Source organism: Tupaia chinensis, unplaced genomic scaffold, assembly GCF_000334495.1.
Source record: "Tupaia chinensis unplaced genomic scaffold, TupChi_1.0 Scaffold148019_1, whole genome shotgun sequence".
Lineage (NCBI taxonomy): Eukaryota > Metazoa > Chordata > Mammalia > Scandentia > Tupaiidae > Tupaia > Tupaia belangeri.
The window spans coordinates 575,968-594,233 of record NW_006207869.1 but is presented as its reverse complement, the minus strand read 5'-3'; the positions used below and the strand labels follow the sequence as shown (position 1 = coordinate 594,233).

General features: G+C 38.4%; 1 protein-coding gene across 5 annotated transcripts in view; it reads right to left on the bottom strand.

The window, feature by feature from the left end:
* Positions 1-352: 352 nt before the first annotated feature.
* The window catches only part of PAX3 (paired box 3), a 130,272-nt gene continuing 112,358 nt past the window's right edge, over positions 353-18,266 (bottom strand). For 2 of the 5 annotated variants that reach the window (XM_006170108.1, XM_006170109.1), the window contains exons 9-10: positions 1,045-1,291; positions 485-564 (exon numbers count right to left, since the gene is read on the bottom strand). In XM_006170108.1, coding sequence (XP_006170170.1) covers positions 530-564; positions 1,045-1,291 — 282 coding nt within the window. In that variant the 3' untranslated portion in view covers positions 485-529. Of the gene's footprint in view, positions 357-484; positions 565-1,024; positions 1,292-18,266 lie in introns of those variants that run through there. The other 3 variants (XM_027768928.1, XM_027768927.1, XM_014584861.1) reach the window with 2 other exon arrangements.

Genomic DNA, 18,266 nt, shown 5'->3' with positions numbered 1-18,266 from the left:
AAGGTCAAGGATTCCTCCATTACTGCTCCATTAGGTGAGCAGTTTCAAAGTTGTAGAATTATCAGCTTGGACGTCAGACATGTTATACTTGAGAGTACTCCACTATTATATTTTAGAACATTCTGCTTGCCCAAACCAGTCCAGGTAAATCTCAGGTACACACACACACACACACACACACACACACACACAAATGGAATGTTTTAGCTCCTTAATCATCAGCACTAAAGAGTTGGGATATTTCCATATGTAGCCATGTTAAACCATTGCCTTAAAATGTTGTGTTTTTCTTTTATTGCTCTGTGTCTTCTTCTCCTTTGCTTTTATCCAACATGTTCAAAAGAATTTGAAATCAACTACTGGAGAAAGAAAATCAATCACTTTCCTTTGTTTCCTGTCAGATGCCCCCCCCACACCAAAAGGATGACTTTTTTTTTTTTTTTTTTTTTTTTTTCTCTGAGAAGATTCTTCATGTCTAGGCTGTGGAGACCGGGAGAGGGCCAGTTTTAGCTCCAAATGGACAGTTCGCTTATGCAATATCTGGCTTGAGATAATGAAAGGCACCTGTAAGGAAACACATGCAGCTTTTTAGGTCATCTGGGACAACCCGCAGTAAGGGGCAATATCAGCTACAGGCTGACGATGTCATATTTAATACCACGGTATCAAAGGATCCAAACTAATATTTTTATTCCTGAGACAAGTTTGACACAACTCTGCATCCCCAGGATTATACCCCATATGATCCTTGAGCTGACCTCATTAAGAACATGTGTTTCTAATGCCAGGGGTTATTTCACTTTGGCCAACCCTTGTGTTTTACCTAGTGGCAATCAAGTTTCCCATCTCCGCAATTAATAACCACAAGATGTTGTTGACATCAGCTAAGAAAATAGTTAAATAAGGGAGCCCTCGCTGAGACAATCAGCTGGCTTTGCCACAAAACTGATACTGGACTAAGAGGCTTAATCGTGCCTCTAAATCCCTTTTCTTAAGCAATACTCCTTCCAGGAGTATTTACCCCCTAGAAAGTCCAAGGCTTACTTTGTCCATATTGCCCATATTGGTAGCCTGTGACAGGGTCCATACTGTAGCCTGTGGTGCTATAGGTGGGAGGACAATAGGACTGAGATGTTGGCAGACTGTCCAAGCTCTTCATGTGGTCTAGCCTCTGACTGCAGCTGGCCGACACCGTGGTGGTGGGTTCCAGGCCCCCAGTGAGAGGGGAGAGCGCATAGTCAGTCTGGGGCTGATGAGGGACCCCGCCGTGGTTGGTCAGCAGTCCCATTACCTGAAACAAACAGGCAGATAGGGAAGACATTAAAATGCAAGGAGGACCAGATCATAGCCAACAGCCAAAAGAATACCTTAAAAGGCCTATTTTTATTTCTTTGGAAATCTGTTCAAGAGTCATCCCAGGAAGACTGACCTCAAATCAAAGTGGCAGAGATATTACATCATGTTCCATGATAGCATCTGACTGCAGTTGCAGAAAAAAAGAGAACAAGGGAGGAGAGAGGGGAATAGAGGGGAAAGGAAAAGAAAGAAGGAAAGGAGGGCGAGAGAGATTACAACATGACCCAGTGATAACATCAGAATGGAATTTCAAAGGGGACAGAAGGATGAAGAGAGGGAGGAATTATAGCTGTTTGTACAGAAAAAAATATTCAATCCTTTATGACATCTAGAAGTTCCACATGTGAGTTTAAACAGGCATTTGTTTATAATTAAAAAATGAATCCAAATCAAGTTTTCTTGTGTGTATTTTGAGACACTGGCGTTTTTCTGCACAGTGTTCTTTCTCAAGAGAGTCCTTCTTGTCTTTCCTATCGTGGCTGTCCTGCAGAAAAAATGATTCCCTCTCTGGTGTTCCCTCGTGCACGCGCATGCCTCGTACTGTATAATCGCTGTTAGTTCGGTTCCTACTCTGACTCAAAGTGAGAGCTTTGAGAGGCAGGGCCGACTCATCTTTATATCCCAGCACCCTACCAATGCTTGGCACACACGAAGTGCTGAATGAATGAAAGGCAAATGACTCTCCAAGTAGCTGTCTATTACTGGTCCCTTCATTTCTTCTATAAACCAACATTTCACCATTTAAATCATGTTAAAAAGGAAAGACAAGCCTGAAATACAAACACATTCTAAAAGGTTCAGTTTTGTAAATAACCCTGGAGAGTAAGGCAACTTAAAAATAAAGAAACAAAGAAAAGAAAAAAAAAAAAAAAAAAAATCTGTGATAACCACTTTCAGATCATCAGGTGAAGGGTTTCACAAACTCAAGTTCATTGACCCTTAAAATACCTCATGATGGAGGTAAGTGGATAATTAATTTTGCAGCTGGAAAACTGCCATGAGAGAGGAAGTAATTTTTCTCAATTTCATACAATTCTGTGACAGGCCTCAAAAGCAACTACAAAAAAAATCTACGGCTGGGTCAAGAGCAGAAAACACACCTACTTATTAAGTGTTTAAATGTAGGGTCCCAAACTGAACAATGTTTTCATAATAATCCTGTTCTATTTTAGCAAGTTTGGTGCCTACACAGATTGAAGTGGACAAACTGGAGCAAGAAGAGAAGGCAGAAATGGAAAAACAAGGCTCTCCTGTTAACTGTGAAGCGATTCTCAACTCAACTCGGAGGTAATTCAGAGACAGAACCCTGGGTCTAAGGGTTAGCAAGGTAGGGGTGTGGGATGAGGGAGACTAATCTCAGTCTCCTAGCTGAGATTCCAGAAACAAGGACCTCCTCATTCCCTTTGGGAAGGGTTTGTATAATACTTGAAACCAAAGGGAATCTCCTGAACTTAAAGCTTATTTATACTAATTCATCTTTGATTAGCCCCAAGAGACAGAAAATAATTTGTTCATCACCTTCTGTGGATTATTTTCCTTTTTTTTTCATTTTCTTTTCTTTTCTTTCTTTCTTTTTCTGCTTTCTTCTCTAATATTTTCTTTTTTTTTTTCTTTTTGCTTAAGAGTGTGTGTGCTTACCAGAGAGAGTCAGAGAGAGAGGATGACAGAGAAAGCACCCCACTCAATGGGGCATAATCATGCCACAGTCCCTTCTCCTCCATGACTTCAGTGTGTAAGCATTTGGGACATGCATACACATGTGCCTGGCATGCTATTTAAGCTGCTGAGCCTAGGACAAGAACCATGGCTGATCATGTAGGATCCAGCTCTTTCCACTAGGTTATGAGGCCAGCCCTCTTCCTGCATTTTAACAGGCCACCTATCTCTCCAGCCTTGCCCACAGATCCTATTTTCCATTTTACATCTCACTTTCATTTGCATTATTGTGCATGCGTGCACATAGGAAGGTGGGCCCACGTGGATAAAGCAATACAGTAATGCCCGAATTTTGAAAGATATCCTAGGAATCTACATTTTCTGGAGATTAGTGATAAGATATCTACTTTAGAATCCTCTAAAATTTACCTATATACTAAAAACTAACCATTTATAACTGAGCATAACTTTGTGTTGAGGATTTGGGGAAAGCAAAATTTACAAAATAAAGGATTAATAGGATTCATATTCCCAAGAAGACAGAAAAGTCACCAGAACATGGGTTCTCACAGGGCCCTACTCAGTACTGTTATATCAAGTGTTTCTTTACTTCTTCATTTTAAAATTTGAACATCATCAAGAATATATTTAAATTAGTTTTGGATATCCTTCCACTTACATGATTTTTTTTTTCTTTCCTTTCTTTGAGCCTAGATAGATGACCTTACAGTATATACTGGGTCATCAGAAAAGTCACGATGCCTTTTTGCATAGAAACACAGAAAAATACATCATGACCCAATATTTGGAAAATCCATAAATTTCAATTGATAATCAAATTTATTAAATAGTTTTCCAACTCAAATTAGGCATGTCTATTGGAAGAAGAATCTTCAAAAATGAAAGTTGTTCAATTCCAAACACTCATTTCAAATCAGAAGTACATCTTTGTGGGCTAGCCAGATGGGCAAGAATGGACAGGGAAAATAAAAATATGAAAAATTGAGGCCAGGAGTTAGCATAGTGGTTACATTGCTGGACTCCCTCATGGCTGACCATGGTTCAAGTCCTGTACCCAGTGACTTGAAAATCACACTAGGTAGTGTGCACAAGTGTCCAAGATCCCAGGAGAATAGAGGAGAAGGGATTGAGGCATGGCCATCCCCCCAGGGGTTGATTTCTCTCTCTCTCTCTCTCTCTCACTGTCTCTGTCTCTCTCTCTCTCCCCAGTGAGCACACACACCCTATGGAAAAATACCTCTTAAAAACAAACAAAAAAAATGAAAGAAAAATTATATATTTTTAACAAGAAAGAATAATCACAGAGGGCAAAATTTTTACTCTAAATAAGTTATGTTAGGTAAAACCCAAGCACTTAGGAAAAGCAATTTTGCAAATAAATCAGTACAGAAAGGAAAACTACCCAGTGTTGTTGGATAAAAAGGAAATGTATTTGGTCAGCTGGTGGCATGGTGGTTAGGGCAGCTGAATTCCATATGACTGACAGCATGGTTCAAGTCCTGGATCTGGCACCTTGAAACACACGCCAGGTATGTGTGCATGCAAGCTCAAAATCCCAAGAGAAGAATGGAGAAGAAGGAATTGTGTCATGACCAACCTCCCTAAGGGGGGGTGCTTTCTCACTCTCCCTCTCCCTACCCACCTCCAGCAAGGACACATGCCCTATAGCAAAAAAAAAAAAAAAATTTAGAGAGATTTTTGCTATAAGGCTCTTGTGCTCACCAGAAAGACAGACAGAAAGCAAGAAATCGCCCCCATGGGGATGCAATCTCTTCTCCTCCATTCTCCTCCTGGGATTTTGGGCTTGCACTACATGTACCCTGCATACATTTTAAGCTGCTGGGTCCCAAACTCGAACCGCAGTCGACTACATGGGAGTCCAGTGATGTAACCATTACGCCACATCCTACAGCAAATTTTTTTTTAATTTTTTCAGATTAATAGTGTCCTCCATGAAGATACTTACTTGAAACTCAGTTAATAGTACGTCACTTTAAGAGAGAAATGGGATATTCTATGTACAGCTACAGTTAAGAGCTAGAAGCAGAATTTGATTTGAAACATGCACATTCCCCCATGAGCTATATGTACATTTTTATGATAAACTTTTTTAGTCCTCTGCCATACATTCATTTATTTTGCATAACTTTGAAGGCAGCAATAACTGTTTTGGGGTTAAGATGGGGAGGGTCATGAAAATCCTAAAAGAGAAGAAATACTTTCCTACGAGTGAAATGAGCTTACAATGTTATTCATGTAGCAACTTTTTGTAGTCCCAGAATTAGAAAATTCTTTAGGACAGGATTTAATTCTAAGGTCTGTATCTATTGGAGGATAGAGAAGATACAATCCTGTCTGCAGGGCCATGGCTTACAACAACGGGAAGTTCCTCAGAGTTTCCAGAGCAGAGCACCTTGGAGACATCACAGAACATGACCCACATGGAAGGGATGGGTCTTCCTAGGACAAGAAGCTAGTGAGGGCTTCTGTTTTAGCAATAGCTCTTAGTTCAATACTTGCAGGCACTGCTATGAGAGACTAAAGAGACCAGTTATCTTTGTTCCCTTTGACTTCTTTTTTTATTTATTTATTTAATTTTTTTTTTGAGAGGTTTTTGCCATAGGGCAGGTGCGCTCGCCAAACAGAGAGACAGAAAGCGAGAAATCCCCCCCCGGGGGGATGGCCACGCTGCAATCCCTTCTCCTCCATTCTCCTCTTGGGATCTTGGGCATGCACGCACACACACCCGGCGTGAGTTTTAAGCCACTGGGTCCGGGACATGAACCGCGGTCGACTACGTGGGAGTCCAGCGACATAGCCATTACACTAACTGCTGGTCCCCCTTTTGACTTCTTTGATAGAGCCCAAGACAGACATCCTCTCACAAGTTCTTGTTTACCCTATGAGAGTCACATGTTATAACCATGATTTCTAGACTTGTAGAATGACGAGATGACCAGTGGTATGGTGGTGAAACACAATGGTCTGTGAGCTGACCTACATGGAAGGTTCTGGATTTGCATCTAGAGCCCTCCCTGAGTTCATCAGGTACATCTGTGACCATGATCCAGGGCTGGCTGAAGTTATGGTTGGATCACAGCACCGTCAGGGGTGGTATCTCACTCAGACTCTCTTTGCTTATTCATCCAAGTAATAAATGAATAAACTTTTTAAAATTCATTTTGCAGGACCAGCAGATGGCGTAACGGCTGGACTCCTATGTGGCCGAGTGTGGTTCGAGTCCCAGACCCGGTGGCTTAAACTCACGCCAGGTGCATGTGAGTGTGTGTCCAAGATCCCAACTGGAGAATGGAGGAGAAGGGATTGCAGCATGACCATCCCCTGGAGGGAGATTTCTCTCTTTCTGTCTCTCTGTCTCTATCTGTCTTTCTGGCAAGTACACATGCCCTATAGCAAAAACTTCTGAAAAACAATTCATTTTTGCTGGGGCCAGCAGGTGGCGTGGTAGTTAAGTCACTGGATTCCCAGAAGGCCGACTGTGGTTCAAGTCCTGGACCTGGAGGATTGCTTTTGCACTTACCCTTTCTCTCTTTTTGTCTCTCTTGTCAAATTTTTAAAAATAATAACAAACGGAATTAAACAAATAAATACTTTTTAAATATGTATTTGACAAGCTGTAATGATATACAGTGATTGACTATATTAAACATTTTTTAATAAGAATGCTTTTAAAAATTGTATAAGGATGGGGAATGAGGCAACTCTATTTTTCTACATTGGTCTGAAATTAAGTTAATAAATAACTAATAAAATGAGCTTTATATATTCTTTTCAGAAAATTTGAGAAATAGTATTTCAATAACCTATTATTTAAGAATTTAAAAAGAAATCTGTGTTTGGGGGTAAAAGTATATATATCAATAAAAAAATGCATTACTTTTTCCTAACATAATTTAAAACCTCAAATCTCTATGGAAGGGTCCCATTACACTTTTATGTTTGTTCCTTTAAAAGCCATTTTGTGTTTCATGTGGTTCAAGGAAAACTATGGAATTTTTTTTTTTTTTTTTTGCAAACAAAGAAGTTGGTAAATGAATTTCTTAGAACTCCCTCAATATGGTTATGGAATGTCTCCCAGTCATATTTTCTTTTTTAAGAATATTGGCTAGGTTTTTTTAATACATATTTTTTTCTATAACAATTTGTCATTCAAAGCCTAAAATAAAATCTTCATTTGTTGTAAAGTGGATTTTCTCCCTCTTAAACCATTAGTAAGCTATTTCCACATGAGCCGGCATTTTTGTCTCCCCCCCCCCTTTTAATTTGGGATGGTAGCACAATTGCCTGGTTTTTATCATTTCAAAGGAAAAGAAATAAATTTGTGACTACTCAGTTCTGTCTCCTGAAATTCTTATTAAAATTATTATTAAACGCAGGTAAATCCATGAGATGCAATGATCCAAAGTTGTCTTCAGGAAAGGGGAGGAGTAATTTCTTTTTATTTTTAGTTGCGTGCTTTGCCTAGATGAAGCATCTTCTCCCAGACATCATTTCTACATCGTTTTATAGAAAACCTTTAAAAACAAACTTAAGACCTCAGAATCTTGTGCCCATATTTCTTCTACAAGTTCCTCTGTCATTTGCATTATTACAGACATTTTTGAAGCTCTCTTTAAACTCATTCTCAAGTTTCAGAATTCCAAATAGGTTGTTTATATCTTGATTGGAAGATTACATGGTTCAGGAAAAACTAACCCTTTACAATTGCTTCATGCCGTATTTCTCTTGAATTAATTTTCCTATTGTAAGATTAAATATATAAGATAAAAACTATGGACCGGATTAAGATTTACATTGAAAACAATGTGTCTGGAAAATATTTGTCCTGCGTATGCATTATGGTTTTGCTATTGGTAGAAAATATTCAGTTTATCATAAATCTAAAATGATTTAGCAAATTATGTGTGTATATTTTGGTGTTTCTTTCTTCCTTACTAGAAATTCTGGTACACATTTTTATTTCCTTTCTTGGTTGTAAGTAATCATTCTGAGCTAACTTTTAATAATACTCAGTTAGCTCTTTTTTAAAAAATGTAAATTAGAACTTGGAATAATATGAAGAACTTCCTACAGTCCCTATTCTTCCTTTCAAAAGTCTACTGATTACATTTTTTTAAACCTAGATACAATTTATTTCCAGAACCAAACAAAAATATTTAAATATTTATTCAATCCCTTTTTTGGCAAAACAAGTGTTACTAGAGTCATCTAATAGTTAAATTTCAAGGACTTTCTCCTTGAGGTTGAAAAGCCTAAATTTAAACAGAGGAGACTTTCCTGAAAACATTGTCTTCAGATTCAAATGCCTTAGGAATTATCCTGCAGTTGATTAGCATCTAAATAATTAGATTTTTGGTCCTGTCTGTTTGAAAGCTGTAAGAGGGAAGTTGCCTGAAGGCAGAAGTTTCTCTTAAGGTCTGTGTAGTGACCTTCTCACCCATTCTGAGAATTAGGGAAAGGCAGGGCTGACCTTTACCTAACCAGATAGAAAACTAGCACATGCAAAATGCCTAGCTAAGTATGTCCTTATCCAGAGCTCACATTTTACAAGTATCGTGCCTGTGTTTAAGGCGCGATGAGAGGGTTTGTGTGCCAGACAAGAGTACGTCATGTGCTGATTACGTTTCCAAGCTTTATTTCTAAAGAGGACGTCAGTATTCTCAGTTAAACTCTAAGGGATACAGATGCTTTCATCTCCAGTCCAGACAATTACAGGTAAAACTTTCATTTGATCAGTTCTTTAGAATACCGATTTCTCAATAGAGCTAAGCTGTTAAATTGATAGCAATCTTCTTTAGACACTAAAATATAAATCCAGGCAAAGAATTAGCATAGAAGTGGTTTATGAGATTATATATACATCTATAGATATACATCTATAGACATACATATATACCTATATATATTACTTCTCACTGATAATGAACAATTATACCATGTCCATCTATTATCAATAAAATAAAGCCCATTAAGAAAAAACTCATTCTATCTAAATGAAAAAGTATGTCAGTTAAAAAGGTTGGTATTTAACTGTGTTAGACCCACCATGGGCATAATAAAATGCTCATATGTTTTAATTCATTTACGCATGCCTGCATTTAATATGCTTTGTGACCATGTCTACAATTAATATGATTTATGAGAAAAGAACATGTGCAATATTGGGGGTTATAGCATACATATTTTTTCTTCTGTGAATGAAAAATATAACAAAACGGCTCCAGGAAAATTGTTGGCCCTTAGCATATTAAGATGGACTGACAGAGCCCTGAGTAAACTTGGGCGAGTTAATGATATCCTCTTATCTGACCCTGACACATTTGCAGCATGTAATTTACAGAAGCTCTGTCCAGGGAATCTTGACAAATGCTCCTAACGATGTCAGGGCAATGTTCCATTCTAATGTAAAACAGATGTGGGTCAGATACCCTCATTCATCACTTAACACAGAGAGTCTCAAACTCTTTGGGAGAGGAATGACATTACCTGCTGTTAACTCTTCTCATTTCAGGAAATTTCTCACAATCACAGTAGCCTTCTAAAGGTTGAACACTCAAACCTATCACAGTTTCAAAAACCTGTCTGAGAACATGACTGTGGAAAATCAAACATATATCTTGGTTTCACTTCATGACTACTTCAGGACATATTTGCTAAATGTTAATTGACCCTATGAGACTTTGGTACCTAAAGACAGAAAAGGAAAAGCTCCTTGCTTGGACATCCTAGATACTCCAGTGTCTCCAATAGATGTAGTTGCCTCCAATTTTAAGTGATGGCACTTAATTTTTTTTTTCTCTAATTGCCAGTAAACTAGACCTGCATTTAAAGATACACAGCACCAATTTACACTAATGATTATTCATAACTGTAAATGTAGCTGAAACAGTGGCCCAGCTCTGTCCGAGACTCCCAAAGAACTTACAGTAAACTATTATAGGAGTCACATTGCCTTTTTCAAGAAAGTCTTCAACTCTAGTCTCTTCAAGCAGGGGATGTTGGACTATGCTGTGGTCCTGTTCCCTTAGAAATTTCTCTCCACCCAGTTCCCTAGAAATGTGAAGGGCAGACATTCTGATCTACCAAAGAAAGAGAATGGTTGCCCCCTCAGCAAATTTCTTGTTTTTTTTCAAGACTATGCATGATGTGGGCAAATATTTCTGTGGCTGCCCAAAGTCAATGTCATAAAACTCCATCTACCAGGGTCCAGCAAATGCTGTGGTGGTTGGGGCACTGGCCAACCACATGTATGACCATTGTTCAAGTCCCAGACCTGGAGGCTTGAAACTCACACCAGGCACATGTATGTCTGTGTCCAAAATTCCAAGAGGAGAGTGGAAGAAAAGGGATTTCAGTATGGTCAGGCCCTCCAGGGGTTGATTTATCACTTTCTCACTGTCTCTCTGGTGAGCACACACACCTTGAAGCAAAAATCTCTCTTAAAAAAAAGAAATCTACCAAATGAGTGAAGACTATAGAAGAGAAGTTGCACTATTCTCTTCAAGAGAAGGAAGGTGAGTCCTTAAAATAAAAAAAAAAAAGAATATACTTAGAAGACTAAATGATACTGATTTAAGTGTGATACCGATAAGTAGATCTCAAGAAAAAACAATATTTCTATTAACCGTGAGAAAGTAGAATGAGTACACGTAGAATGTATATACATAGAATGAGTATCTATAGAATGATATCTACTTATCAGTATCACACTTAAATCAGTGTGAGTGTATATTTTAGAAAATGAGTATACATTTTATAAAATGCTTTCTGGCCTGTTTCACAGCTCTGTGGTAAGGGAAAATAAGCATTTATTTAGAATGCATGGAACTGGGGCCAGCAAATGGCATAGTGGTTAAGGTGCTGGACTCTCACATGGTCGATAGCAGTTCAAGTCCCAAACCTGGCAGCTTGAGAATCAATGCCAGGCACAAGCACTTTCCTTCTCATGGCCTTTCTCCGTTTCTCTCTGGTGAGTGCACACACCTGATGGCAAAAACTTTAAAAAAGAAAAAAATGCATGGAACTTGTAACAACTCCACTAGCATGAGACAACATCTGAGAATACAGACTTTGGGGAACCAGAAGCCGTACAACCACTAAGTTAAAATCCTATCTACATCCATTCCCTCTCAAACTCAATTCTAGGGACACTGAACCAATAATAATGCTGTGTTCTCCTTTCACCCAAATACTTCATTGTATTCCTGATTATAAACGAGGTAGTTGCTATGTCCCCTATTTCCATAGGCAACTAGAGGCAGGCTGAAAACATACAGTGCCCACATGAAGTCACTTAGGTAGGTCTTTGGCCTACGGGAAGTAAGTCTGATCCTATAGCTCTCAACAAATAGAGTTGTTGGAAACTGGTGATTAAAAGATGCTCCTCAGTTCATGAACTCCGGATTAGGGAGTTGGATTGTCCCTTACTTCCCAAACCCTTTCTATTGTACCTGTTGTTTTAGCCACATTTACCCTTTATTGGTGAGAAAGAAGTTTCACTGTACATGGATCCCACCCTCTTTCTGGTATCACACTTTCAGTTTAGCCACAATCTAGCATTATGAAAATGAACTAAATGTGTTGTGTGTGCGTGTTTTTTATGTGTTCTTGTTGATATTATATGTCAGTAAGTCAAAATAAAAATAAGAAAAGTTAACCAACAGATTGTTCTCTCCCTCTGAGCTCCCAGGAAATGAAAGATCTTTGCTTCTTGTCTTTTTCCTAGTAGGTTCTCATGTTGCTGTGATCTCAATCATTTACACAATATTTCAATAATTCTAGTACATTGTATTCTGGGGGAGCTATTTATCAGGACCATTACTATTCCCACGTAATAAATGGGCATCGATACGAGTACTTAGTATTTCAAAGTCTCTAAGTAAAATACTCAAAAATACTGCAGTTCTCTGAGTGTGTTTCCTTTGATGTCATTCTCCTTTGATTTCCACATATACTTCATTTATCAGGGACAAGCAAATGCATACATTTTCATCAGAGGTTCACATAATAGTTTTAAGTGAACAATAATGAAAGCATTGTTGCAATAGTATTACTACTTTATCAAAAAGAATTACATTTCCTAACAATTTTTTTTTAATTTTGCCAGAGTTATGTGGGCTCACAGGAGTGGGTCGGATGTGGGGAGGAAAGAACCTCCCTCAGGGGTATGGTCACAGTGCAATCCCTTCTCCTCTATTGCTCCTCCTTTCAGGATTTGGGGCATACATGCACATGTACCCGGTGTACTTGTCACTTGAGACTGTGCTTTGAACTGTGCAGTTGGCCCTATGGGATCCAGCTCCCTTCACCACTAGGCCATAGGATTGGCCCCAGGATAATTATATTTTAAGATCTTTTGGGTCTAACAAAATGAAACAGCTGATAAGATAGTTTAAACAACTTATCTGAAGATCACTGTTAGTGAATGACTGATAAGTCTTAGAATCTTGTGCTTTTGACCTTGGGACTCTTCAGATCAGTTAGTTACACTCAAGCTACAATCAGTTCACTAAACGAGAATTAGCGTCCTTTCTTTTCCTTCCTTATCTGCCTTATCTAAGCATTATTAAGCTGATTATAGCCTTTTCTTTAAAATTAATCTCCCCCAACAAGTTTTTACACAGAGAGCTGACAATGTCTTAAGGTAGAAGATAACATCAGACATTAATTGGAAATAAATATTTGCCTGGGGGAAAAAAATCAAGGGAACCATTTCAGATGGCTCATGAGTTGAGTTTTCAACTGTGTTTCCTATCATTTAGAACTTCTTAGAAAATAGGTCTCATATTTCCTCATAATGGTTTGGTATTTAACAAAAGGGCTTCATGATCAAATTAGAGGACACTAAGTTAGATAAAGTTAACTTGTCAGAGCCTTCAAGAAGCTAATATACATGGAGACACTGAAATATAAAGGGATATAAATTGTGACTTTTACCAAATTGTTCACTCAGCATACTTTTTCCCCAAAGCACTGTTCTAAGGAGCTTACTTGGGGAAACGAACCTTTATTACAAAGTTTGGTTTGGGTTCTGGGTATTCAAAGATGATAATGACATAGTATCATTCCTCTAAAAGCTTATAATGAAAAGGAGAGAGAGGCAGGAATGGGTTCATAATAATAAAATACAGGATGGTCTGAGTTTTAACAAAGTATATACATAGCCATGTTGCATTAACAGAGCCTAAAACAAGAAATTTTGCCTTGAAGAGTCATGGAAGGATTAACACTAAGCTAGAATTTTTTTTCCCATAGAGTATACAAATAAAAAATTCACTCTACAGGGAGTATTTTTAAGTATTGGAACAGATGCAATAAATCCAATAGTTTAATTAGATTTTTTTTTTAATGCTAGCTGCCCAAATGAAACCTCGGTATTTTGTAGAAAAAAAGGAAGGACAGTTATTTCTACAAATAATGCTTGCTTCCATTACTAGTCCAGCACTGAGGATGGATGTACAGTCATCCCACAGCCAAGAAACAGTCCCCACCATGAAGAAATACTATCCCTGATTCTACAAAATGCACTGTTTCAAAGGTCTCCCCATTTGCTGTCTTTTCCATTGACCAGCAGGAACAATGCAATCACTAATCTCAGAAACTCTAGTTTACTGAACTCAATCTAAATGTCAAGAGCAATTTTTAAATCTTATACTATACATTGAAAAATATACACCTCTGATGAAACCCAGACTGTTTTCCAGAGACAGATTCTTTAGAAAAAAACAAAACAAAACAAAACAAAACAAAAAATAGTACACAACTAATGACTGAATCAAGTCTTCTGTGTCTGCAGTACAAAGCACACATTCAGCCCCTAATTGAATAAATATGCAAGTATTCAGATTTCTGGAGATATTGCCATCTTGCAAATGCAGTAATAAATTAAAAGCTTTACATTGCATTTCAACCACACATAAAGGGTTGATTCAGGCCATTGGCCCCACAGTAGAATCTAGCACAGCTTTTCTGACTACAAAGAAAAACTTTTTATTTTAATATCTTGGCTATGGACTAAGCAATTATACCTATGGCTTTTTTCCCCCCTCAACAGCAAGAGAAATTCAAATGGGCCTAAAAACCATAGGGCTGTTGCATTTGATTTGTGCAATATACACAAGAACATAGCTGACAGATTTTCTATTTAAATCAATTTAGCAGACACACAAAAAATTATTTCAGCAGGCGGAGTTTTCTTGTAGCTCATTTCAGGGACATGATGTCAGATGCTGCTTACTGCTCCCTTCCTTTCTTCACAAAGGAAATTTTGGCCAAGTAATTGTTTCTCTCACAGTCCCCCAAATCTAACAAACTCAAGAGGTTGAGACTAGAACTGACATAAACCAGGCTCTCCTCCTATTCTGTAAGGGCAGCAACCACAGCCTTTCGAGAAAAACCAAAGGCACCAGGTCAATTACAGCCTGCATTGATTCAACAAATGGATTAACAGCAATGTTTTCACCACGGAGCAGAACAGCTCAAAAACCTAATATGGCAGAATGGAAATGTGCAAATGGTCAAGAGTTATGCTGGTGTAGTGGAAATGGGCTCATTTATGACCATAAACATCCTTGAGCTTTGGTAAACATGTGAGGCTTCTGAAGCCCTGGTAATGAGCTCGTGAGCTGCTTTAGAAAAGAAACAGAAAGATGCTCAAGCTTTGGAGAGGCTGCCACTTTTACACGAAATGTTTCTCTGTCCCAGTTTTGTTTGACTCCGAACAAATCTCCTTAATCAAAATCACTCCTTTTTCTTCCGCAGATGAATCTCTGGAAAGTATAAAAGGAAGGAAGTGCCTCTGTTTGGAGGTAGGTTGGTGGCAGGTCACCTGCCTGCCTGGTTCTTTGCAGTGATAAAGGAACGCTAATGCACAGGATTTGCAACCTCTGTCTGAAATAGAGAGAACTAATGACTTGTCAGCAAGACTAGCATCAAGGCTTCTGAATGCATGCCCCCCTAAATGTCTGTATGTATCTATATATGTTGGAATGGGGGGTGGCTGCCTGCTTTTAAGTATATCAACAGCACGAGAGAAGGATAAGGAATTACAATGCACAGCAAAAAATTTTCACTGGAAGATGAAACAAAAAGCACCCATGATCACAATCACTTTTAATGATTATATCTCATCCACATAATAAGCTGATCCATAGCAAGCCCTTACACCTTCAATGGACAAACAACCATCATCTTGCCTTGCAGCTAAAGAATTTGAGATCATTGTTAACACGGTGGTCCCAAAATGACAAGCAAAATCAAAAGCAGCCTTGAGTTTTGTGTACACATATTAACACTTAAATGCTTCTCCCTAATAAGTTTCAGGATTAACAAATGTTTGTCAAAAGAAACTGTGCAGAGCAATTGAAATCTAATTTGAAATGGAACCACGATAGTCTAATACATATATGCATGAAATGGAGGAGCTGCTTAATAAGCGTAGCTGACACCAAATATGCAATTTACATACATTACACACTAATAATCTCAATTTTAATATTATTCTTTAAAAGCAACTGGACGGGTAGTCGAGTTAAAGGTTTTCTTTTGTAAAATGTGAACAAGAACAAAAGTTGATCCTGGCATCTGAAGCCATTAACCACAATCTCGTTAGTATAAAGATCTAGCTGCTCTTTCTGGGTCTATTTCAGAGATGGTATCTCATCACCACAAGGTTGTGATGATTCCACCAGACTTAACAGATGAATGGTCGATAAACTTGATGAGATCCACAGCCCTACTCTTTGTTCCTGAGACGGTGAGTGGTGAGCAAACATTCAAACATTTCCAGCCTAGTACACAAATCTTTATGAGAATTTTTTCTTTCCTCAGTAGATTACCCATGAAATAGGACAGGTGTACTGGTTATTCAATTACATCTTACCCAAGACCTGGACAAAATCTGAAATGAGGCCTCTGAGCATGGCTCAGACCATGGGGATTTATTAATAACAGTTAAACCTTCTCTAAAACAAAACTTTTTCTGTAATTTAAGCCTATTTTCTTATTTTGCCATTAGTTTCACTCATAAACTAGAAACTAAAATCTGCCCATCTGCTCTAAACATAAAATGTGTTCATAAGACTCCAGATTTATACCAAATGTATTTTTAAGCATTGCTGAATTGAGGGGTACTCAAAATTTATGGCCTCTGAGGCTACAAACAGGGCTTCCTCTTTTTAAAAAGGAAACTGCTTAAAATGAATGTAGGAAAGTCTCAGAAAGTTTCTTGGATATCAAATGGCTCCATGGGAAAAAAAAATCTCATTGATATAAGAGTAAATGAATCAAAACCATATGGATCAAATTCTCCCTAAAATACAGAGTTTGAAAAATTAAAGAGGAAAAGTGCTTGGCAAAAATGTGTTTTAGGTTTTACCAAACCCAAAACATTTGAAGAATCATTTGCGATGGTTGATGAACCCTAAATGCAGCCACGTTGGTCCAGTTTTGTATACTACAGAACAATAGAAAAGCATGCAAGAAACCATGTAACCCACCCATTTTACATTTCACTCAAGAAATCATTAGAAGCTGTCACCAAAGAACCGTGAAGTTGGTAGAAGAAGAATAGGAGTGTGGTGTGAAATGATTAAAGTTTTTTTTTATTTAATTGGCTTTGTATTGGGACTTTGGCTATGTGTGTTTGGGGGATGAATGGGTAGGGAAGATAGAATTTTTGCAAAGGAAGGTTAATTAAAAGAATGTGGGCTGAATGTTAGTCTTACATCCTGAGCATGTGGTAGTATTTCTTTGGCATTCTATATTCCAAGTCATATAATTTTCTCTCCTACATGTGCAGAAAGGTACAGGTAACAAGCTGGGGATGAAGAAGAGAAAGATGTTTGTGTGTGTGTTTGCTTTTTGTTTTCCTGTAGGGCACATACACTTCCTGAAGAGAGACAGAAAAAGAGAGGGAAAGTGAGAAAGTAACTCCCTCCCCACCCGCCCCTAGAAAAGATGGCCATGTCAAAATCCCTTCTGCTCTTTTCAGGATTTTGGACATGCACATACACATGCCCAACATGTATTTCAAGTTGCCACATCCAAGACTCAAATCACGCAGTCCGCCAGATGGGATCCAGCTGCCTTAACCACTACGCCACGGACTGGTTTTTATATTTCTCCAAGTTCTATACTCTCCCCACACCAAGAGAACACAGCCTTTCCAGACAAGGCTGCCACTGCAGGGAAAAGCCCTCACTAGAGTGAGCTGAGTTGTTTCCATTGAGAGCATTCTGTCATTCAGAACGAGCTTCATGTCCTGTATGAAGCTTGGAGTTCAAACAGCCAGTCAGAGATGGTAAAAAACGTTGGTAGAAAATGAGGTCATTAGACTATTTCCCCCTAAAGACATGTAGAAAATGTTGAGGTTATTAGCCTTTCTCCCCTTTTATGTAAACATCACTGAAGCTCTGGCCTCAAGTTCCCTAACAGAGCCAGGCGTTGATGGAATGTGAAGCCAAGCCCTCCATTCCTGGAGCCATTGGACTAGCCCTGAGGGAAATCAGGTCAAATATCAGTGCCAGAGTTTAGGGAAAACTTATGACCGTACCCTTCCTCTGGTGGAGACCAACAACTGAAATGTGTCATCTGTGTTCATCGAATTAGGAACAACCTGAAAGGGAATGGATTTGGTTTTTAACCCTGCCGGTAACTCACTCTGTCATTTAGATGACTGAATTTCCTTGGCCTCGTGAGTATTTTCTATAAGTAAATTGTCCTCTAAGTAAAAATGGAAATATTCCTCAGGTAGTTGCTGATTCCCTAAGAATAATAAAAACGTACCAATAATTAAGTGGTATACACACCATTCCAGCAACTTGAGGAAGGACATGGCCAAAACTTCTCAAGGTTTTGTATTCTGAGAGTTAAACTGTCAGAGATATAAGCCAGTTCATGGCTACACTAATTTGAACATCTCGACAGGTGTGACCTTCCTGTTTCATACCTGCCCTTCATGAAACCGAGACCTGCTGAGCGAAGAACTGTGGGTATCTGTGGAGAATCATTTGATGAATGGCTCTAATTCCAAGTCTTAACAGAATCTTTTAAAAAGATAGAAAAAGTAGGAGGAGAAGAGGGGATATGGCAATCAAGATCAGTTCCATTGCTGATATTATATGATCTGATATATTAATAAGCACCTCTTTTTAATAAGTAGTGATCATAGGCTCATGAGAGAACAGAATACTTGAGGGAACAGATATGTGAGA